Source organism: Mustela lutreola, chromosome 6 (assembly GCF_030435805.1).
Source record: "Mustela lutreola isolate mMusLut2 chromosome 6, mMusLut2.pri, whole genome shotgun sequence".
Lineage (NCBI taxonomy): Eukaryota > Metazoa > Chordata > Mammalia > Carnivora > Mustelidae > Mustela > Mustela lutreola.
In genome coordinates this window covers 144,962,858-144,982,271 of record NC_081295.1, presented here as the reverse complement: position 1 = coordinate 144,982,271, position 19,414 = coordinate 144,962,858, and the positions used below count along the sequence as shown (strand labels likewise).

Genomic DNA, 19,414 nt, shown 5'->3' with positions numbered 1-19,414 from the left:
GGAAGTCAGAGACATTCCAGCTGAAGGACCCACTTGTAGATACTACCACTGGCCTGAATGTAGCACTGCACCTCAGGAACACAGGCCCTTCTAGAAGCTGAGCAGCCACAAGGAAACCATCAGAGACTCTTAGGTCCTTAGCTCCAAAGCTCTGAGCTCAGCCAGCAACCCTGTGAACGTGAGGAACACCTTCTTCCCCAGAGTGGCTTTGCGAACCCCTGAGCAGAGACCCAGGGGAGCCCATCGGAATTCTGACCCAGGGCACTGAAGGACAGTGCATGGGTATTGGGTTCGGCTGCTCTGTTCATGGTAGTTTGTTACGGCAGGAATAGAAAACGGACACAGCCTTTCACTGGGGACGGGCGGGGACTGTGGTCGACTGGAGATAGACGTACCATCCAACTTTGGAAGGCACTATTTCTCTCCAGCTGGTTGTTGTCATGCAGTAGGCTCTGGGGGAAAGAAACCCAGTGTTTCTGGATCTTTCTGTTGTTTAAGAGAGGCCAAAAACTTGAGCTGTGTGAAATACCCTAATTCAAAACACAAACACACACACACGTCACTGGCTGAGGGTCTCTGACTATGATGCCTTCACTGGAGATTTTGTCTTGAATGGAGAGTTTCCTCCTTTTTGGTTTGTTTGAGTAGTTGCCCTACAAGGTTTTTTTTTTTTTTTTTTTTTAATATTGTATTTATTTGACACACAGAAAGAGAGAGCATAAGCAAGAGGAGCTGTAGAGAGAGAGGAAAGGTCAGGCTCCCTCCCGACTAGGGAGCCAGACCATCATGGGGCTTGATCCCAGGACCGTGGGTTCTTGACCAGAGCTGAAGACAGACACTTAGCTGACTGAGCCACCCAGGTGCCCCTCGTCTCTTGTCTTGCATTCTGTATGCACAGTGAGGATAGTCTATATTCCTCTGGAAAGCATTGACTCAGAAATCAATAATTTGGTACTGAGGTCTTGGAGAGGACTGTAGAGGGGCTTTGGGAGATCATGTGGGCCTTCCCCCTGCTTTGGGATATGTGATGAAAATTCACACTTACTTTGATATCCTTCTAGGTCCCCCACCATCCTGCTGGATGCGTGGGCAAGGAATGGAATTATAGTGCAATCCAGTCGACTCACCAAGCCCAATCACTTACGGTTTGAGTAGCTCAGTCTCTTCGTGAGGACTCTGGTGACCCAGCTCAGCGTTCTGCCCCGTGCCCTCATCCCCTGCAGGACGTGGCTGTGCCCCTGCATCAGGTGGTATCCTAGGAATTCTGGCTTGTTCGGGTGTGGAAGAGTGGTGCAGGCTTCAGAGGGGCAGTTCCGGGCAGCTCCCCAGAACCATGCGCACTGAGAGGTCATGGGTGTCCTTAGGCTTCTTGGGACCAGCACGGTAGGCCTCCACTGGTGACCCCACAGCCTGGCTCTTTTCCTCTGTCTTCAGGTCCCTGACCACTGCAGCCACTACCACAGCCCCAGGCCTCTGAACTCCCATGGGGGAGGGGGGTCTGTGTGTGTCACCCACAGGCAGGTAAGGGCCACCTCAGGCCCACCTCCCAGGAGGCCTGCCACCAGCCTAGAGGGTGTCTGACTTCTGCCCCCCTCCCTGCTGTCTCCTCTGGGTTAAGAATGGCAGCTTTTCTCTCCTGGGGAATGCCCAGGCTGGAAGGGGCTGGCGAGTGACTTCCCAACACCATGTTCACTCTCAACACGTACAGGCTGAGAGGGACGCAGATGTGTAGGATTGACCAATAAATGAAACGTGTTTCGGGAGCACAGTCCCTGCTCTGAATGTCCCCGCTGTTATGGGCTCAGTGACTAGATGACGGAGTCCACATGGAACAGTCTGAGAGAATCCAACTCCTGGTTGAGATTTCATTGCAAAAGGAGGCTTTAGACAATAGTCCTGAGTGGCGGTGGTTGGGCGGGAGGGACCCATAGAAAGCACTGGTATGATAGAAGCTGGCCTTGAGGGGCCAGTTGGATATAGAAAAGCACTTGGACAGTTAGATCTCAAGTCTCATCCGTATTAGCTGTGCTGATTTCCTTTCTCTGGTCCATTCATCTCTTTCAGAGCCCACCAGTGGTATTAGGGGCCTTGACAGCGGTGGAGGGGTGGGGATGGGAACCGAAGGAGAGTCTCCCTTGACGCATTTCCATGTCAGGTTTGGAATTAGAATGGAAACTTAATTGTGGTGCTCTGGGGCTTTTGGCTGTCATCCAGGAGGCCAGTGGGCACCCTCCCCCCAGCGCCCTGGTGTTTGCACGGTTCTCCCTGGAGCCCTCCTTCAGGTACTGTGTGTTACAGGCGCTGCACACGTGGGCACGGGCGCTTGTTGCCTGGCGGCATTGGGAGAATGCGTTGGGGAGGTGGATGTCACCTCTGGGTATGGCATACAGTTCAGAGAGGAGAACCACCGAGTCAGACTTAGGACAGGAGTGTTCAGAAGGCAGTAGGAGTGTAAAAGGAAAGGCCAGGTTTTCTCTGAGGCCCAGCAGTCGGGGTTCAAATCCCAGCTCTCCCGGTCACTGACTTGCAGAAATGTGGGCAAGCTGTTACCCCTCTTCAAGGCTCAGTTTCCACATCTGCAAGATGGGGACGATATTAGTACCTGCCTCCTGAGGTTGGGTACCCTACAAAAATGGAAGGATGTGGAAAATGCTTAGCCTCTTCTGACATAACTACTCAGTAGCTTGTTGTGGTTAGTATTTGAAAGTATGTCTTTGAGGCACCTGGTGGCTCAGTCAGTTAAGCGACCCTTGGTTTCGGCTCAGGTCATGATCTCAGGGTTGTGAGATCGAGCCCTGGGTCCAGCTCTGCACTCAGTGGGGAGTCTGCCTGAGATTCTCTCCCTCAACCCCTCCCTCCACTCATGCTTTCTCTCTTTCTCTTTCTCTCTCTCAAACCAAAAAAAAAAAAAAAGAGAGAGAGAGAGAGAGAGAGATTTAAAGTATGTCATTGTTATTATAAACAGATCAGATCAGTAGTTTGAGTTGGGAAATTGCTTCCCAATCCTCATGAGGATTGACGATGAGAGGTTTCTCCAAAGGGGCTCTCCTCCCAATTTATATGGAAGAAGGGCCAGAGGGCACAGAGTGGGGTTTAGACAGGTCATCCCTGCTGGTGCTGAAAGAAACATTCTCAGCTTTAAAAAAGCACATGTGTATGGGGGATGGGCGGGAGGTTGGAGAGGGAGACCGTGCCAACCCCTAGGGAATAAAGGGAAGGATGAGCAGGAGCTGAGACAGGGCTGGACTAAATTAGGCAGGTTGCAGGGAGTGAGTGAAACCCACGGGAGAGGGGAAGGAATGGTTACGAGTGGCCCAGTGTGCTCGGGTACTTAGTTCCGCTAAAACCCGACATTTGTCTGTACTCTGCCTTCCTTTTTGCTTTCCCTCTGCTGCATTTCTGCTGGATCTCCCGTTGATCATAAATTCTTTTTTTTTTAAGATTTTATTTATTTATTTTACAGACAGAGATCACAAGTAGGCAGAGAGGCAGGCAGAGGGAGAGGAAGGGAAGCAGGCTCCCTGCGGAGCAGAGAGCCCCATGCAGGGCTCGATCCCAGGACCCTGAGATCATGACTGAGCCTAATGAATCTCTCAGAAAATTAAACATCAGGGTACATACGCACAATTTCCAAATTTAATGGTTTCTCAGATCCTAGGTTCAACACTCTTGTTTTCAACCACTTTCTAAATGGGACCCGAAGCTTCTGAATATTCATTCGGTAAACTCTTTTTTTAAAAAATTTATTTGAGAAAGTGTATGTGTGCAAGTTGGGGGAGGGGGGCTCTGAAGGACAGAGAGAGAAGCAAATTCAGTCCTGAGCAGGGAGCCTGACACGGGGCTTGATTTTACGACCCCATGATCATAGCTTGAGCTGAAATCTAATGTCAGGGGCTTAACTGATCGAATCACCCAGGTGTCCCTCAGGTAAACTCTTACACATACCTCAGAACCTTGCTCAAATGTCACCTCTCCAGCAGTGCTTTCTACCACTCCCAGATCAGTCGGGCAGCCCTTCTTCCTGCTCTCACTGCTTATCCCTCTGTTAGATCCTGTAATCTATAATATACTGTAATCCCTCATTTCTGGTTGGTCTTTTGTACTAGACTGAGAGCTCTATTGGTGTATCTTACTCATTTTTCAGTCCCAGTGCCTAGCACAGAAATGTTGACACAGTGGAGTATATATGAAAATAATGAGTTCCCTGCCTGAATGGCAGAGAAATCTTCTCTACCTTCTGTGAATGACAGGAAAAACTAGGAAGCTATATCTGATGGGACTTCTTGTGGGAATTCTGCCAATCTGCCAGAACAGCTGGGAGCCCGCCGGTAGGACCAGCAGCCATGTGGGCTTTCAGAAGATAAGGAGCTGTCAACACAAGTGGAATAATTGGGAGGAACTGATGGGAAAGTAACATTGGCCTCATAGATTTCCACCATCGATTAGATAAAGGAGTGTGTAATTGGCAATGTGCTGGCAGGGAGGCGGGCTTTGAAGTTTCAGCTGATTATGCTGGGGGATGGCTCTGGTCTCTGGGTGGCCAGGTGGCAGCTGTACCCCAGGTGTCCAGGGGATAACCTACTTGATCAAGGGCAGGAAAGGGCAGCTGTTCTTTGGGACAGCAGACAGCACAGCTCTTTCCCTCAAGGTGTCAGCGGGAAGTCCTTTGTCCCTGTTCCTTCGGGGATCATCTGGAGGGAGTATCAGCCCCTTGCAAAAGCTCTGGTCTCTGGAAAGAGATTCGGGCGCGTACCCAGCCCTAGCTAGGAGACCTTGAGCTTAGGGGATGGGAGGCGCAGGGACCTGAAGGTGACTTAGGGTCTGCCAGTGGGAAACTATGGGCAGCACTGACCCCTCATTACAGAGAACAGAGTCTGTAGGCTGTGGAGGGAGCCAATTTCCCATTTCCCCATGAGAGCTCTCGGGAGGGCAGTAAAGCTCCTTCTGGAATTCTTTCATTTTAAAAGCTTCTGACAAAGAGCAGCCTTGCACGGGGCGCTTTCACCCTCCCGAATTTTCCCATTGATCTCATTTTCTCCCCTGCATCAGCTCCGTGATAGGGGTGAGAAGGTCTTAGTCCCACCATTTTAGAGACAAGGCAGCTCTCACTTGATTTGCTGACTAGGGGTTCTCACTTGAAAAATGAAGTTTGTTCCAGCCCAAAGGTGCTGTAAGGGGCAGGCAACATTCTCCCCTCTTCCCTTCTAAGTTTCTTCGTTGGCGCTAAAAATTAAATGGACGTAAGACAGAGTAACAGGAGAAAAGCAGATTTCTTGCATACGGGAGCCCCTATAGAAACATGAGACCCCCTGGCACACAGGTCGTTGAGGGTTATAGATCATAACCGAGCTAAGGAGAGGGCACAGGGTCTGGGGCTTCGAGGGGGAGGACGAAGCTATTTCACGGGAAGATGAAAGAGGACAAATGTTTGATAAAGCAGTGTTTGCCAGGGCCACGCAGATAAGTCTTTCTGCTATAAAAAGTTATCTCTGGCAATAGCTCTCTCTTCCTGGTACAGCCCCTCTAGCTAAATTCTTTCAGGCAGTTAAGGGGGAGGTAAAATCTCTTCTTGAGTCTGATTGTCTTCAGTCTTGAAATAATCCACATGCCAAAGTGGTACATTCTGGGGGCGGGGGGGGGGGGGCGTATTAGGCTCCTCTCAATCCCCAAAAGACCAGCTTCGACCTTTTGTCTTCATGCAAAAAGAGAGGTGGTCTGTCGTGGAGGCGGGCTGTGAAGACTTTCTCACATGCCAGGCCAGCCCCGATGTGTTCTCTGCCACCCACCCAGAGTCACAGTGCTCTCTGCCTTGATGGATGTGGCAGGATTCCAAGGCATCCATTTCTGGGTGCAGGGGCAGATCCCTCGGGGGAGAGAGCTAAGCACGGGGTGATGCTGTAATGGCTCAGATCACTTCCCGGGGCAGGGGGGGTGGGGAGCAGCGCCAGGGTGACCGCTTCCACTGCAGCCCCAAATGCCCGGCAAGATCCCGCTTTTCCCCTGCACCATCGTGAACACCGTTGGGTCGAACCGAAACCCTCTGGAGCTTGGGAAGCATTTTGGGGCTTGGCAAAACATACAACACTCTTTCTTCCCCAGCCACGTAGCATTCTTTTCTGCTTTTCATTCTCCACGGTCCGTGTATTAAGAGTGAAATTGAAGCTGTCTGTTTCAAGTCCTCAATTATCTTGATCCCCCCAAGGCAGGGTTTTCTTAAGAGGGTTGGGGGCGCCAGAGCTGTGGATCTTTTGCCTTAGAAGGAGGACACCACCGCTTGCCGCAAGAGAGTATCAACTCCTAAGGGAGCATGTTTGGTCTTTGGGTAAAGTCCTCCCAGGAGTGAGAACACACACTGTCTCCTCTCAGGGTCTGCAGAGCGGAGATCAGGGTCCTGCTCTCCCCTCGTGGTTTCCCATTAGCAATCGGTCATGGCTGTTTGGGGGCAGGCAGGGCTCTCCTAGGGTTCTCTCCCTGAGAAACAGAGGCTTTCAGCTCTTGTCGCCCCGAGGTATCTATTTACCTTCCGTAGGGGAGGAGTGCAGGATTTGGTCCCCACTTGTTAATTTCTTTTCAGCACAAGACAGAGAAAGGCTGTTCTCTAAAGAGCCTATTCTAGCCCTTTCCCAGGGGTAGCAAGAAAAGCACTGTGCTAAGACACCTGAAAATCACAAAGACACTGAAGAGCCTGGTATTTTCTGGACAGCCCGACTGAAGCCCAGGCTGGCAGAGGCAATTTGGAAAGCAGGTACTGAACTGCTTTCTTTGGAAGAAATCCCAGCCTATGTTCCGTGGCACCTAACGCACCCGGGATTGTTGGGTGTGTGAACCCTATACCCAGACGATCTAAGTTCCCTTTACACTGCTTGTGGTGTTAGGTGAGGGGATGCTCTGTGCCACACTCATGTACACACACACACACACACACACACACACACACTCTTTCTCTCTCTCTCTCATACTGTGATGACTAGAAGTCTACAACCTGAACTGAATTCCTTTAAGCACAGACTTTCCACTATAAGATGAATAAGGTCTGTGGATCATATATAAACACGGTGTTTACAGCTGATAACATTGTATCATGTAATTGAAATCTGCTAAAAGGGTAGAACCTAAACATTCTCTGACACACAAAAAAAGTAAGAGAGGTTAATTAAACAGAGGGTGGAAATAACTTCACAATGCATAACTACATCAGATAGCCACAGTGTACACCTTAAGTATCTTTCAACTTCAGTGGCACCTGCGTGGCTCAGTGGGTTAAGTGCCCAACTTTTGGTTTCAGCTCAGGTCATGATCTCAGGGTTGTGGGATCGAGCCCCAGGTCAGGCTCTGTGCTCAGTAGGGAGTCTGCTTGAGATTCTCTCTCTCCCGCGGGCCCCTGCCTTCCTAAAATAAATAAGTAAAATCCTTTTTAAAAATAAAGATCTTACAATATGCCAATTATACCTCAGTAAAACTGAAATAAAACAAAAATCAGAAAAAACAAATAAGCAAACAATAAAAAAAAAAAAATAAAAGAATTCTATTTCTTTAGCCTAAGCCCTTTGTTCTTGTCTTGTTAAGGACTTTGGAGCTTCAGGTTCTGGGCATTTTGGTGGGGAGAAGCTGGGAAAGAGGACCTGAGGATGTTGGGGAGCTCCAGAGGGTGCTTAGTAGAAGCCCCACCAAGGGGAAGGGTTAAGGTAAGAGTGTCCAGAACAGAGAGAAAAGTAATTTGCTCCACAAATCAGTGAAGGGTCTGTTAGCTCTGCATTTTGGGTTTCTTTTAAGACTGGAAGTGTTATCTCATTTTTAACAGTTTGTCATAAAGCCTTCAAGAAATTACTGTATGGGGCGCCTGACTCACTTGGTAGAACATGGGACTCTTGATCTGGAGGTTGTGGGTTCGAGCCCCATGTTGGGCACAGAGCCTACTTAAAAAATAAAAATACATACATACATACTTTAAAAAGAAGTTACTGTACAGTTTATGATGGAGAGGCCTGCTCCTTGGAACCTGAGGGAACTGAACCCGGGCTTGGGGTATGGGTATAGTTTTGTGTGTATGTTTGAATTGCATCTTCTGAAGAGAGTCCATAGCTTTGAAGTCCTGAGGAATTGGAACCAGAAGACATAGCAATGTAGCCTGAGCCTCCGAAGCATTCACAACTGAGGGTCAGCGGAGCTCTCACCAGTCTACTGGGGCAGGGGGTGCTGGGACAGGTCCGCTGGCTCTCGCACCTGCCTGCCACTCTAGACCTTGGAGGGCCCTCAGCCATCACGTCGGCACCATCCTTCAAAGGTCTTCATGTCTCCTTCAGGTTTAAGACAGGAAAGCTACGGTGCACCTGGGGTGGCTCTGTCAGTTGAGCATCTGACTTCAACTGGAATCATGAACTTGGGGTCCTGGGATCGAGCCCCCCTTCAGGCTCCCCGCTTGGTGCAGTGTCTGCTTGTCCCTGGCCCTCGGCCCCTCCCTCCAGCTCATGCATGCTCTCTCTCCCTCTCGAATAAATAAATACAGTCTCTAAAAGAAAAAAGAAAAGCGAACATTTTTTCTGACCGTAAAAGGAGAAACTTAGAAAATACAGAAAAGCCTAGTGAAGAAAACACAAATCAGTCATAATCCTACGAATGAATTAACAATTGTAAACATTTTGAGGTGTTCCCTTCCAGATTTTCTCTTCTTTTGTATGTTTAAGAGACAGTACAGATCATAGTATGTCTATGAATAGAGCCCCTTTTCACGGAACATGACATCATAATCCTCTCGCCTACCATCAGAAAGTCTCCATTAGCATCACGTTCAGCGGCTCCACAATTATCCCATTATGCGGCTTCCTTACCATTCTTCTGTCATTGGGCATTTGCATTGTTCCAAGCTTTTTGCTTTAATAAATAATTCAGTGAGAAGCCTCTTCGGGCAGCAAGCTGTGCTTACATTTTAGCTTCTTTCTTTCTGGTAGATTCCTAGAGGTCTCCTTTGTGCTTTGTAGGTATGGCAAGTCGAGACGTTGCTGACACCCCTCTGGGAAGTGTGGCTATTGCTAAAGACTGTGGGCTGTGAGGTGGGGCGAAGCCACGACGTCCACTGGGTACCATGGGCACAGCGGAGGCTTAAGAAATGAGAGCCAGGCTTTGTCTTTGAGGACTTCATCGTGTAGCGTGAAGCCACAACATATTTAAATAGCCTAACGGAAGATAGACTTTATCTCAGGACGTCGGCGGAGCCATGCGTGAGTTTCAGAAGGGGAGAGGCGTTTTTGTGTCTGTTCGTAGTGTATTTTCTGGAGAAGGAGTTTTCCACAGAATTGTTTCATCTATGCTGCTGCAAGAAATTACCCATTTAGTGATTGATGGCTTTGGGTGTGTGGATGGGAAGTCAATTAATTTCCCCTATTTTTTCTTTGGCTATTTTATGGGGTTTTTTTAATGATAGAAAAAAGGCACATGGGTGGCTCAGTCAGCTAAGTCTCAGACTTCAGGCTCAGGTCTGATCTCAGGGTCCTGGGATCGAGCCCTGTGTCAGGCTCCCTGCTCAGCGGGGAATGTGCTTGTCCTTCCCCCGACCCCTGCCACCCACGCTTTTGCTCTCTCTCTCTCTCTCAAATAAAAAAATAAAATAAAAAATTGGGAGTATAATAGAAAAATAAGAAACTTTTACTCATGTGCCACTAAGATGACAGAGTGTACTAAGAAGATGACAGGCAGGGTCCTGGTTTGGGGGTACCTTGAGGTAGGGTATAGGAGAGGCCACAGGCCATACCCAGCAGGTGCGAGGCATACTTTGGCAGCATTAGTCACCTGTCCCTGCAATGACCTACCAATCCGTTTACATGTAAATTTGCTCCTGCCAGCCTAATGCCTTCGGGATCGTGTTATCAGAACACTGTGTTTCGCAAGCTCGTGGCACATTTGGTAACATAAACCAAAGCTTCCTCGTCCCTCTCCCAGAGCCTTAGTCCTCAGCTTGTTGCTAAGAGTTAAAGGAGCTTCTTACTGATCATTCATGGTCACCAGAAAAACCAGCCAGCTCTGCCAACGTGGAAAAGGCAAGGAGATGTGGTCATCGTGTGGCTTCCGGGCCTTTCATTCAGGGCCGGAATTAAATGTGTGTGTGGAAATTGACAACCATCAATCGTATTTATTTTCTACAATCTGTTCTGGCCACGTCTATTGTTTGGCTAGTTCTTCCACCACGGGGGCAGACCGTGGCCTTGTCCACGCACTTCCCCTGGACAGACACCCACAGTTGCAGGACCCCCACAGAACCTGATGTCAGTTTAGCTTGTTGTGAGATTTCCTGGGTTGTCTCAAGTTGAATGCCCACAGTCAGGACAACTGGGATAGGAGTGCGTGTCTCATTGCTCTATCTCCCTGGGTATCTCCCCCATCAGTGGCCGGAGTGGACAGGTCCCCAGTAGAGGGTCCAAGTGCTAAACGTGACTCGACAAGAGAGACCAGCCACAGGCAGGGACACGTGGCCTGACTCAGAAGCTCTCCAAGTATTTCCACCTAGCAACCATTAATCTGACTTACTAACAAAATCTGTGTAATCTGACTTACTAACAAAGTCGGTGTAATTCTATTATTATTAATATTATCATTATTATTAAGTTCCACTTGGCTGTCTCTACAGGTTTGGCTGAGTTGTTTTTCTTCCCTCACTCTTGGCTTCTACAGAATAAATCCCTCTCTCATTGCCTGTCACTCTTCTTTCCTTTGATCCTTTGTTTTCTTCAGGCCCAGAATCACTTAGTCTCCCAAAGGGCTTGAATCTACCTGTAATTTATGCACCCAGTACAGTCATCACATAAGCCTAATTGTTATTTGGCTTCAGCTGCATTGGGCAAAAGCACCAAACCCCACCATGAGCCAGATGGAGGTCTTGGAGGAACCAGCCGCTGCCCACCCCTCAGAAACAGGGGATACCCACTCTTCCCTAAGAGTGTGAAAACAGTAAACAGAAGTATCTCCGACCACAGCCAGTCCTAATCCATAATGCAAAATAAACAAGCAGGATAATACTTAAAATATAATCCTTTGTTTGTGGTTGTAGGGGAGAGAGCTAAAAGCTTAGACCTCGGAGGATATCATTAAGAAATTCTTCCTCGTATTTAACCAGACTGGCCTTGGCTATGACTTACACTTGCCTATTCTGGTTCTATCCAGACAGAGACACTCTTCTCTTCCCTATATATGACATTTCTAATAGTACATTTTTAATACGTTATGTTTCACATATAAAATGAAGCTATAAAACATCTCATATGGAAGATAATTTTTAACAAAACATTTTATATGTAAAAGGATGATTTGTGGGGGTGCCCAGGTGGCTGAGTGGGTTAAAGTCTCTGCCTTCAGCTCGGGTCATGGTCCCAGGGTCTTGAGATCGAGCCCCACATCGGGCTTTCTGCACAGCGGGGAGTCTGCTTCCTCCTCTGCCTGCCTCTCTGACTACTTGTGATCTCTGTCAAATAAATAAATAAAATCTTAAAAAAAAAAAAAGATGATATTGTATACCTCAATAGAACTTACATTTTATATTTAAAATATAAGTAAATATACTCGTGTATGAAATGTTATAGACTTATAGACATGAAACATGAAACGAAGCGTTTTCTGTTATATACTGGCAAACATTTAAAAACCTCTCCAAAATACAGGCCCTTTAAATATATTACAGTGAGTCAGTATTTAGATCCGTGGTTTCATGCTAAAGTCATTCCACTGAAATATGAAGATAATTATGTATAGGTTGTATTATAAATGTAATATAGATGGTGTAACTTTTGCCTAAGTAACCGGTGCCACAAAATAGTCTGGGTCGTAAGGGGGACCCTCGCATCGGGCCTGGTCTAACCCGAGGATTAGCGCCCGTGGGCCGCCGCGCCCCCTCCCGCTGTGCATGCTATGCCCCATCCTGCTGCGCACCCCGCGCCCCCTCCCGCTGCGCACCCCGCGCGCTCACGGCCTGTCTTCTCCCCCCGCCCGCAGGCATCGGCAAGAACGTCATCTGCGACCGCACGGCCACGCCGCTGGACGCCTTCCGCATGATGTCGGCCGCGCACTACTACCCCAAGCTCATGAGCATCATGGGCAACGTGCTGCGCTTCCTGCCGGCCTTCGTGCGCATGAAGCAGCTCATCGAGGAGGGCTACGTGGGCGAGCTGCTGGTGTGCGAGGTGCAGGTGCACAGCGGCAGCCTGCTGGGCAAGAAGTACAACTGGAGCTGCGACGACCTGATGGGCGGCGGCGGCCTGCACTCGGTGGGCACCTACATCATCGACCTGCTCACCTTCCTCACCGGCCAGAAGGCCGTCAAGGTCCACGGGCTGCTCAAGACCTTCGTGAAGCAGACCGACCACATCAAGGGCATCCGCCAGATCACCAGCGACGACTTCTGCACCTTCCAGATGGTGCTGGAGGGTGGCGTGTGCTGCACCGTCACCCTCAACTTCAACGTGCCCGGCGAGTTCAAGCAGGACGTGACCGTGGTGGGCTCAGCCGGGCGCCTGCTGGCGGCGGGCACGGACCTGTACGGGCAGCGCAACAGCGCAGCGGAGCAGGAGCTGCTGCTGCAGGACGCCACGCCCGTCAGCAACTCCCTGCTGCCCGAGAAGGCCTTCAGCGACATCCCGGCGCCCTACCTGCGCGGCACCATCAAGATGATGCAGGCCGTGCGCCAGGCCTTCCAGGACCAGGACGACCGGCGCACGTGGGACGGGCGGCCGCTCACCATGGCCGCCACCTTCGATGACTGCCTGTACGCCCTGTGCGTGGTGGACACCATCAAGCGGTCCAGCCAGACGGGCGAGTGGCAGAACATTGCCATCATGACCGAGGAGCCCGAGCTGAGCCCCGCCTACCTGATCAGCGAGGCCATGCGCCGCAGCCGGATGTCCCTGTACTGTTAGCCCAGGACTGGGGACTTAGGCGGACGCAGGTCTTGGGCGTGGAGCCCGGAGTGGGGGAAGGCAGGCGAGGGGCGCGGGCAGAGGTGGCCTCGAGGAGTGCAGGGCGGGAAGGTGGCGGGGGTCAGTGTGAGTAAGTGGCATTGAGGGGGGTGAGCCCCCAGCCCGGGTGAGGGGTACCGAAGAAGACTGCTGGCGGGCTGAGCCAATAGCGGCCAGGAGTATTCGGGGCGTGGGGTGTGGGGGCTGCTATTCCTGACATCATGCCTGCCGGGCCTTTCATAAAGGGGGAGGAGGCTTAGCAGCTTCCGTTGCCCTTGACTATGAGAAGCAGAGAGGGGGGTGCTTTCCTCCTCAGCTCATCCACTCTTTCACCTTGGCTTCCTTGGCCAGCCACATGCTCCTGCCATCCAGTGGCAAGGTCAGCCCCAGCGCGCTTCCAACCCCACCCCACCCCCCAAGTCCCCATCTGTCTGCAGAAGCCTGTTAGTCTGGGGAGAAGTAGGGGTGCAGCGGGCTAATGAGAACCTTCAAATTCCAGGAAGCCACTTAAAATGTCTGGAGGAAAGAGCACTTGGTAGCAAAGCCAACAGTGATCTTGATTGATTGGTGTTGCTCATAGGAAGCAGAAGGGAGTGTCTTCCTTATTGGTTCATTGCCCTTGGCCTGGCCTGAGATGGGGTAAGGGAGGGCCAGGAACAGCAAGTGAGCCCGAAGGAGAGCACCAGAGCACTCAGGGCCTGGAGACAGAGGAGGCAGAGAATACAATAGCTCTGTGGGTTTGTCAACAATTAGAAAATTGCAAGGAGCCACTTATACCGCCACTTTGGCTGCGGTGGAACTGAGTGTAGGGGGATATGCTACTGAAATGTCCTTCCACCGGGCTCTCTGGCAGGGTCAAAGGCACGGCAGGAGTGGGTTTGACCACAGATTCCCATCCTGGGGCCTCCGGGGTTGCAGTGGGTTCACCCAGCTTTGTGGATTCAAAAGGGAAGACTTCAGTTCCATGCAGATAATAATCTTCTTCCCTGGGTTGGGGGAGTGGGGAAAGTCAAGGCTGTTTGCCTTAGCTTTGACCTTGGCTTTCAAGATGCTGACACATGCAAGTTTTTGAATTGGTATTAAAAAAAGACCAACCAGGCACATAATGCTCAGTGTTTCTAAAACGGGGTTTTAGAGCCCTCAGGGGTGTATCTTCAGGTAGGACTGTGAAGGTTCATGTTGGAAAAAAAAATGTATTCTTCCTTTCCTTGGTCTCTGTTTCTCTCTCATCTTGCTACTCTCTGCTTCCAGAGCTTTTACTGGAAATGGTAGACGGCTTGGAGTGTTCCAAAGGGAACAACTGAAGTTACACAGACATGCACATGCGCACACACACACGTGCACACATGCACCACCACCACCACCACATGTCCCTCAAACCATGCTTAAAAATGTAGACCTTTCTCGAAAGAAACACCGCATTTGGAAATGGGGGATTCATCTTATCTTAATTTTTCATCCCCCGTTGGACACTTGTCAGGCTTGGATGCCAAGACCATTACTTGCAAATCTACGTGGCTTTTGTTTGCAGGTCACAGAAATCCAACAGTTGTCTCTGGCACAGAGCTGAGGTGTAGACATCTCTTCAGCGGGCTGGTGGTAGAACTGGAAAGGAATTTAAGGGGCCGTGAGGGCCCTCCACTCCCACCCCAGGCTCCAAGGAGGCAGAATCTGAAAATGAACAGAGTAGTTCTTTGCCCTCCTCCCAGGGTCTATACACTGTATCACCCAGCTGCCCCTGAGGGCATGTGTTGGTCATTTTCCAGCAGGAGGAGGAAGGCTTGCCTTCCTGGAAAGAGTCACCCTGCTTCCGGGGCGGACTGCAACCTGGCTGGGTTAGTCAGCTGACACTGTCTGGGGTACATGGCGGTCCCTGACATCACGACTTTGTAGCTTTTGCAGCTGTCAGTTCAAAGCTAGAGATTTAGGAGAACAGAGGAGTCCCAGTCAGAGTTTGAGCAGAAGGCCATGTGGTGGACTGTTGGAGTTCAAGTTCTCCTAAATCGCCCTCTGGATAAATTACGTTTATAGACACTGAGTGGAAAGGATTTTTTTTTTTTTTTTTCTATCTAGCTGGAAAGGCTGTGATTAAGGACGAAGGGAGAAGAAACTAGACGACTCTATGGGTCTCATTTTCCTAAGTCGTTTCTAATGTAAGTAGAGCTATTCCAAGGTTTTCCATTTTATGTTTCTGTACTTAACCAAAAGACTCGGGAAGTTTTTTTGTGTGTTGTTTTGTTTTGTTTTCCCAAAGGCTTCTGAGTTCTGTGATAAATATTCAGTGTCTAAAACAAAAAATTCTCATTTGGGGCCAGGGTATATAGAAAGAAAATATATATTCTTTAAAAGAAGCATGAAAAATATTTTAGTAAGTACTCACATTTTATCTACTGAAATGCATGTCGTAGGTAGATGAAGGAAGGAGAGGAAGAAAAGACCGAAGTAGTTCATTTTTAAATAAGAAAATTCTCGGAAATGAATTTATGATCCTTCTTTCGTGCTCCTTTTCGCCCCTGTATTACCACTTGCAAAAGCCTTGATTGGAAGCCACAATGGGAAGCTGAGAAGTCAGGCATTCGCCTAAGCCTCCCTCCTAGCACTCTCGGGACTGGGTACCATCAGGCGGCTGTGACACAACATGGGGCCCCAGCAGCAATCCAGCCCCTTTCTGCTCTGATGATGGTGTTTCAAAGATCCCTTGTAAGGCAGGCACCATTTTAGGGTCTTCACGTTTAGTCCCTGTTGCTTGATTTGTTCCCTTCATCCCACCAGAGATGCCTCTGGTCTTGGAAATATGGGCTGACTCCACTGGCTGCCTGTGCTACTGGTTGAGAGAGGATGGGGGTCAGTGGTCCTTACCTGGTATTCACAAGTGTTTCGAATGCTCTGGGCTTGCTTGGAAAATTTGGATTCTCTTGAGTGTCCTTGAGTCCATGACCACTGTCTGCTTTTGTGTGACTTCTTCTCTCAATGGAGGGGACGGTGCCAGGTGCCACCTATGCTCCCTCCCTGCCTGGCGGCAAACACCTGTGTGTCCGCTGTATCTGAACTCTAGGGACAGTCTTGGCTGACTCTGCTCCAAGACAAGCTTCTCCCAGACTCCTTCTGCATCAGCAGAGAGCCATCCCAAGCTCGTTCTGTGCACCGTTTCTCCATCATCCCCTGTGTGCAGGGTATTTTAGCTAAATCATCTCATCGAATCCCCCCCCCCCCAAACCCCTGTGGTATTGGGTGTTCTCCCCACGATATGCATGAGAAAATCGAGGCTCTTATGGGAAGGGTAGTTTGCCCACAATCACACAAGCATTAAGCAGAAGTGAAGTCCCCTGGATCCAAAACTTTTCTTCTCCAAACCATGCTGCCTCCCTAGAAGAAAGGTTGGTACTTCTCCTGTTCTCGCCAGGCAGCGAGCGCTCCTCTGAACAGGAGGAGGGGCTCCTCCCAGGAGACTCCGTGACTCAGGCTGAAGGTGACCTGCACAGGGCTCCCCCCCACTGACAATGGTCCACATCCCCCCTGGGGAGCAGGATGCCACCTTTGACGTTGTGCCAGAAGGATCCTTAGAGAGCTGCAAATAGAAGCAGTCGATTTTTCTTCCCCTTCGAAAATGGAACTGGCACTTTGCTTCTTTTAAAATCGACTTCCTAAGTTGATTCTGATTGGAGGTGAAGCGGCAAACCGCAGAGTTGGGACCTTTCAGGAGGTCATTGGCCCGCTATTATAGGTGGCCTTGGATTTTGCTCTGGGTGGTCTAATAATAGGAAAATGTCTTCTCAGGGAGTGGGGCTTCTAGAGTTCATTTGTGACTCTGATTTATCTGCCCATTGTATTCATACCTCTACACTCTCCACTCTCTTCCTCTTGTCTCCTAGCCCAGCTGTGGAGTTTGAGCTGGGGCATAGAGTTGATCTCCGATGGCATTGCTTTTCTTCAGAGTGGGGGGTAGATTTAAGCATGCTGGGCAGGAAGGGGACATCCTGGGAAGGAAGCAGGCCTGGTGACATCCAAAGGGACCGCAGAGCCCCGGGTCTTCACATCCTTTATTTTATTAGAGGTTAAGTGATGGCAGAGGTCACACTGCTTCCTAGAGGTAGAACCAGGACTCGAAGCCCCACTTGGAAGTCCCACCCCACCACACACGGCACCCTCAGAGCTCTCCGATGGGGACAGGGAGGCGGAGAGGTACAGGAACCCGTCTGAGGTCCTGTGAGTCGAGATTAGGACTCAGACCTGCAAACAACCATATTCCCTGAGCTACTGTGGCTGAATCCTTTTTTTTTTTTTTTTTTTAAGCAACTCAGTTATGTCTTGAATATACTCAGAAACTAGCTGTTTTAAATTCCCCGTTGTGACTGTCACGTGAACAGTTATCTGTAGTTTGTATTCTATTTGGCAAGGATGTCTTGATGTCCCCTCTTCGGGATTTCCTGAGGCCAGCAATGCTAAGGTAGCCCCCCTGCCCTGCCCACTCCTCTCCGAGATACAGATCCAGCCCTTGGTGGTCGAGGACACGTGCTTCACCTGCTGCCTCCTTCCTTTGGCCACCAAAGCCCCGAAGTTTCCAGAGCATGACAGTGAGGAGCTCATTAAAAAGAATCTATCAGAGCCCCACATTTCAGGTTTCTTTTGGGGACAGGGAGGAGGGCAATGACAGGACAGCTGTGTGTGTCTGCAGTGTGGCATCTGTCCTGACCAGTAGACGGCACACCCACCGGGCCTACCCCAACCTAGGCAGAGAAGCGGGCCAACGGCAGTCCTCTGAGTCTCAGGGAACAACCCTGACCGAGTCAGCCTCCCAGAACCTCCCACAAGAGGAGCGTATGCCTCCTGTGCTGCTGTTTCACTGTCGTATCTGAGTGACCATATCCATTAGCTGTGGAAGGCGGTGGCCGACTGGCCTTTCTCTTCCCCGTGTCCCAGTCCCTATCTGCTGGAGCCCTTGAGAGGGCCACCGAAGTGACTAGCTCTGTTGCACCACTGAAGGGCTGCATTACTGAATAGCCTCAAATCTGTTGTATTCTTTTTTCTTTTGTTTAAACCAGCAGTGAGTAATGACAAGACCGCATCCTTTGCAACAGCTCTACGCAAAGTGCAGCATCCAAAGCTCACCTGGGCTGGTGGGGGCCGGGCCTGCAGAGTTACCCTGGCGTCCGGCTGTCTCTCTCATCCTCTGTCCCCATCTCTGCCGTCCGCTGCAGCTGCCACAAGGGCTAAGTGGTTGAATGAGCCCTATGACTTCTCCTTACAAGCGTCATGACTTACTTGTGATTCTAGTCTAATCCCAGGTTAAGCAACAAAACAAAAGCGAGTGACCTGACCAGCTCCTTTGCTCCGCCCCCTCCTTCAGGCATCCAAACATATCTATACATAGGTAGTATTGTGCCCTGTGCCTTGCCCAGGGGAGGGAGAAGTTTCTAGCGATTGTGGCTTTCTGTTGGCTGCCTGGTGCTTTTACAGTACTTCTACTTCTTTTTTTCTTCTTCTTTTTTTAACCAAAATTACATTTGTTTGGTTGTCATTGTTGAGTATGTATTTATTGTGTTTTACAAACATGAGTATATATATGTATGTATATGTATAAAACCAAACTTATATATAAAAAGTCAAGGCATGTATACTAGATATTTTAAAGAGTTATTTATCAAAGGAAAAAGATGTGTGTTATAAAGTAAAGAGTCTATATTTTATATATAATGTAGATAGCAAAAAAATAGCTTATAAATTATAGAAGGTTTTGGTTTTCTTTTTTTATTATTATTCAAGCAAAAAAAAAGAAAGAAAGAAAAAAAAGGACAATGAATGCAACTGTTTTTAGTGTTTCTAAGGCCAAACCTACTGTGGGACATGACCTTCCCTACTGGGCCCTTGGGCCACACAGTCTGATCTCCAGACCCAGGAGCAGATGCCTGCTGTTACCTCTGCGGTGCTCAGGGGACTGTGCTTAGTTGGCTTCATTCAGCCGGCTGACCCGTGCCACCTTGCACGTGGCCTTTTGCTGCCCTCTCCAATTTGTCTTGGTGGGATAAATAAAGATGTGAAAGTAGCAAATAAAGATGGAAGAGAAGAGACAATTCCAGCTGTTCTCCTGTTTCTTAGACCCAGGGGCTGTAGCTCATGGGTTTGGTACCTGGCTAATCTGTGGGATCCAAAGCAAGAATGTGTCTGGGAATGATGAGACATCTGGTGTGTGTGTGTATGTGTGTGTGTGTGTTGGGGGAGGCATTTCACGTGTCAGCATCCACGAAGCTGAACAGTGGGAATCCACAGTCCTGCAGCTTCACCGAACTTTAGAAGAACCGGACTTCTTTAGAACAATCTGGTTCAAAACCTCACTTTGGAAAAGTGGAAATGGAGGGGAGAGGCCAGCAGATGGGGAGGGGCTGTGTGTGTTCATGTGTATGTGAAATGTTCGTCCAGACAAGATGACAGTACAAACTTGAGAATGGGGGAGCAAATCTTAGAATTCTTTGCTATTT

At 49.4% G+C, this 19,414-nt stretch overlaps 1 protein-coding gene across 2 annotated transcripts in view; it reads left to right on the top strand.

Annotated features, from left to right (window-relative positions):
- GFOD1 (Gfo/Idh/MocA-like oxidoreductase domain containing 1) overlaps positions 1 to 19,009 on the top strand; it is a 102,568-nt gene extending 83,559 nt beyond the window's left edge. For both annotated transcript variants that reach the window (XM_059179299.1, XM_059179301.1), the window contains exon 2: positions 11,980 to 19,009. In XM_059179299.1, the coding sequence (XP_059035282.1) occupies positions 11,980 to 12,899 (920 nt within the window). In that variant the 3' untranslated portion in view covers positions 12,900 to 19,009. The remainder of the gene's footprint in view (positions 1 to 11,979) is intronic.
- Positions 19,010 to 19,414: the final 405 nt, after the last annotated feature.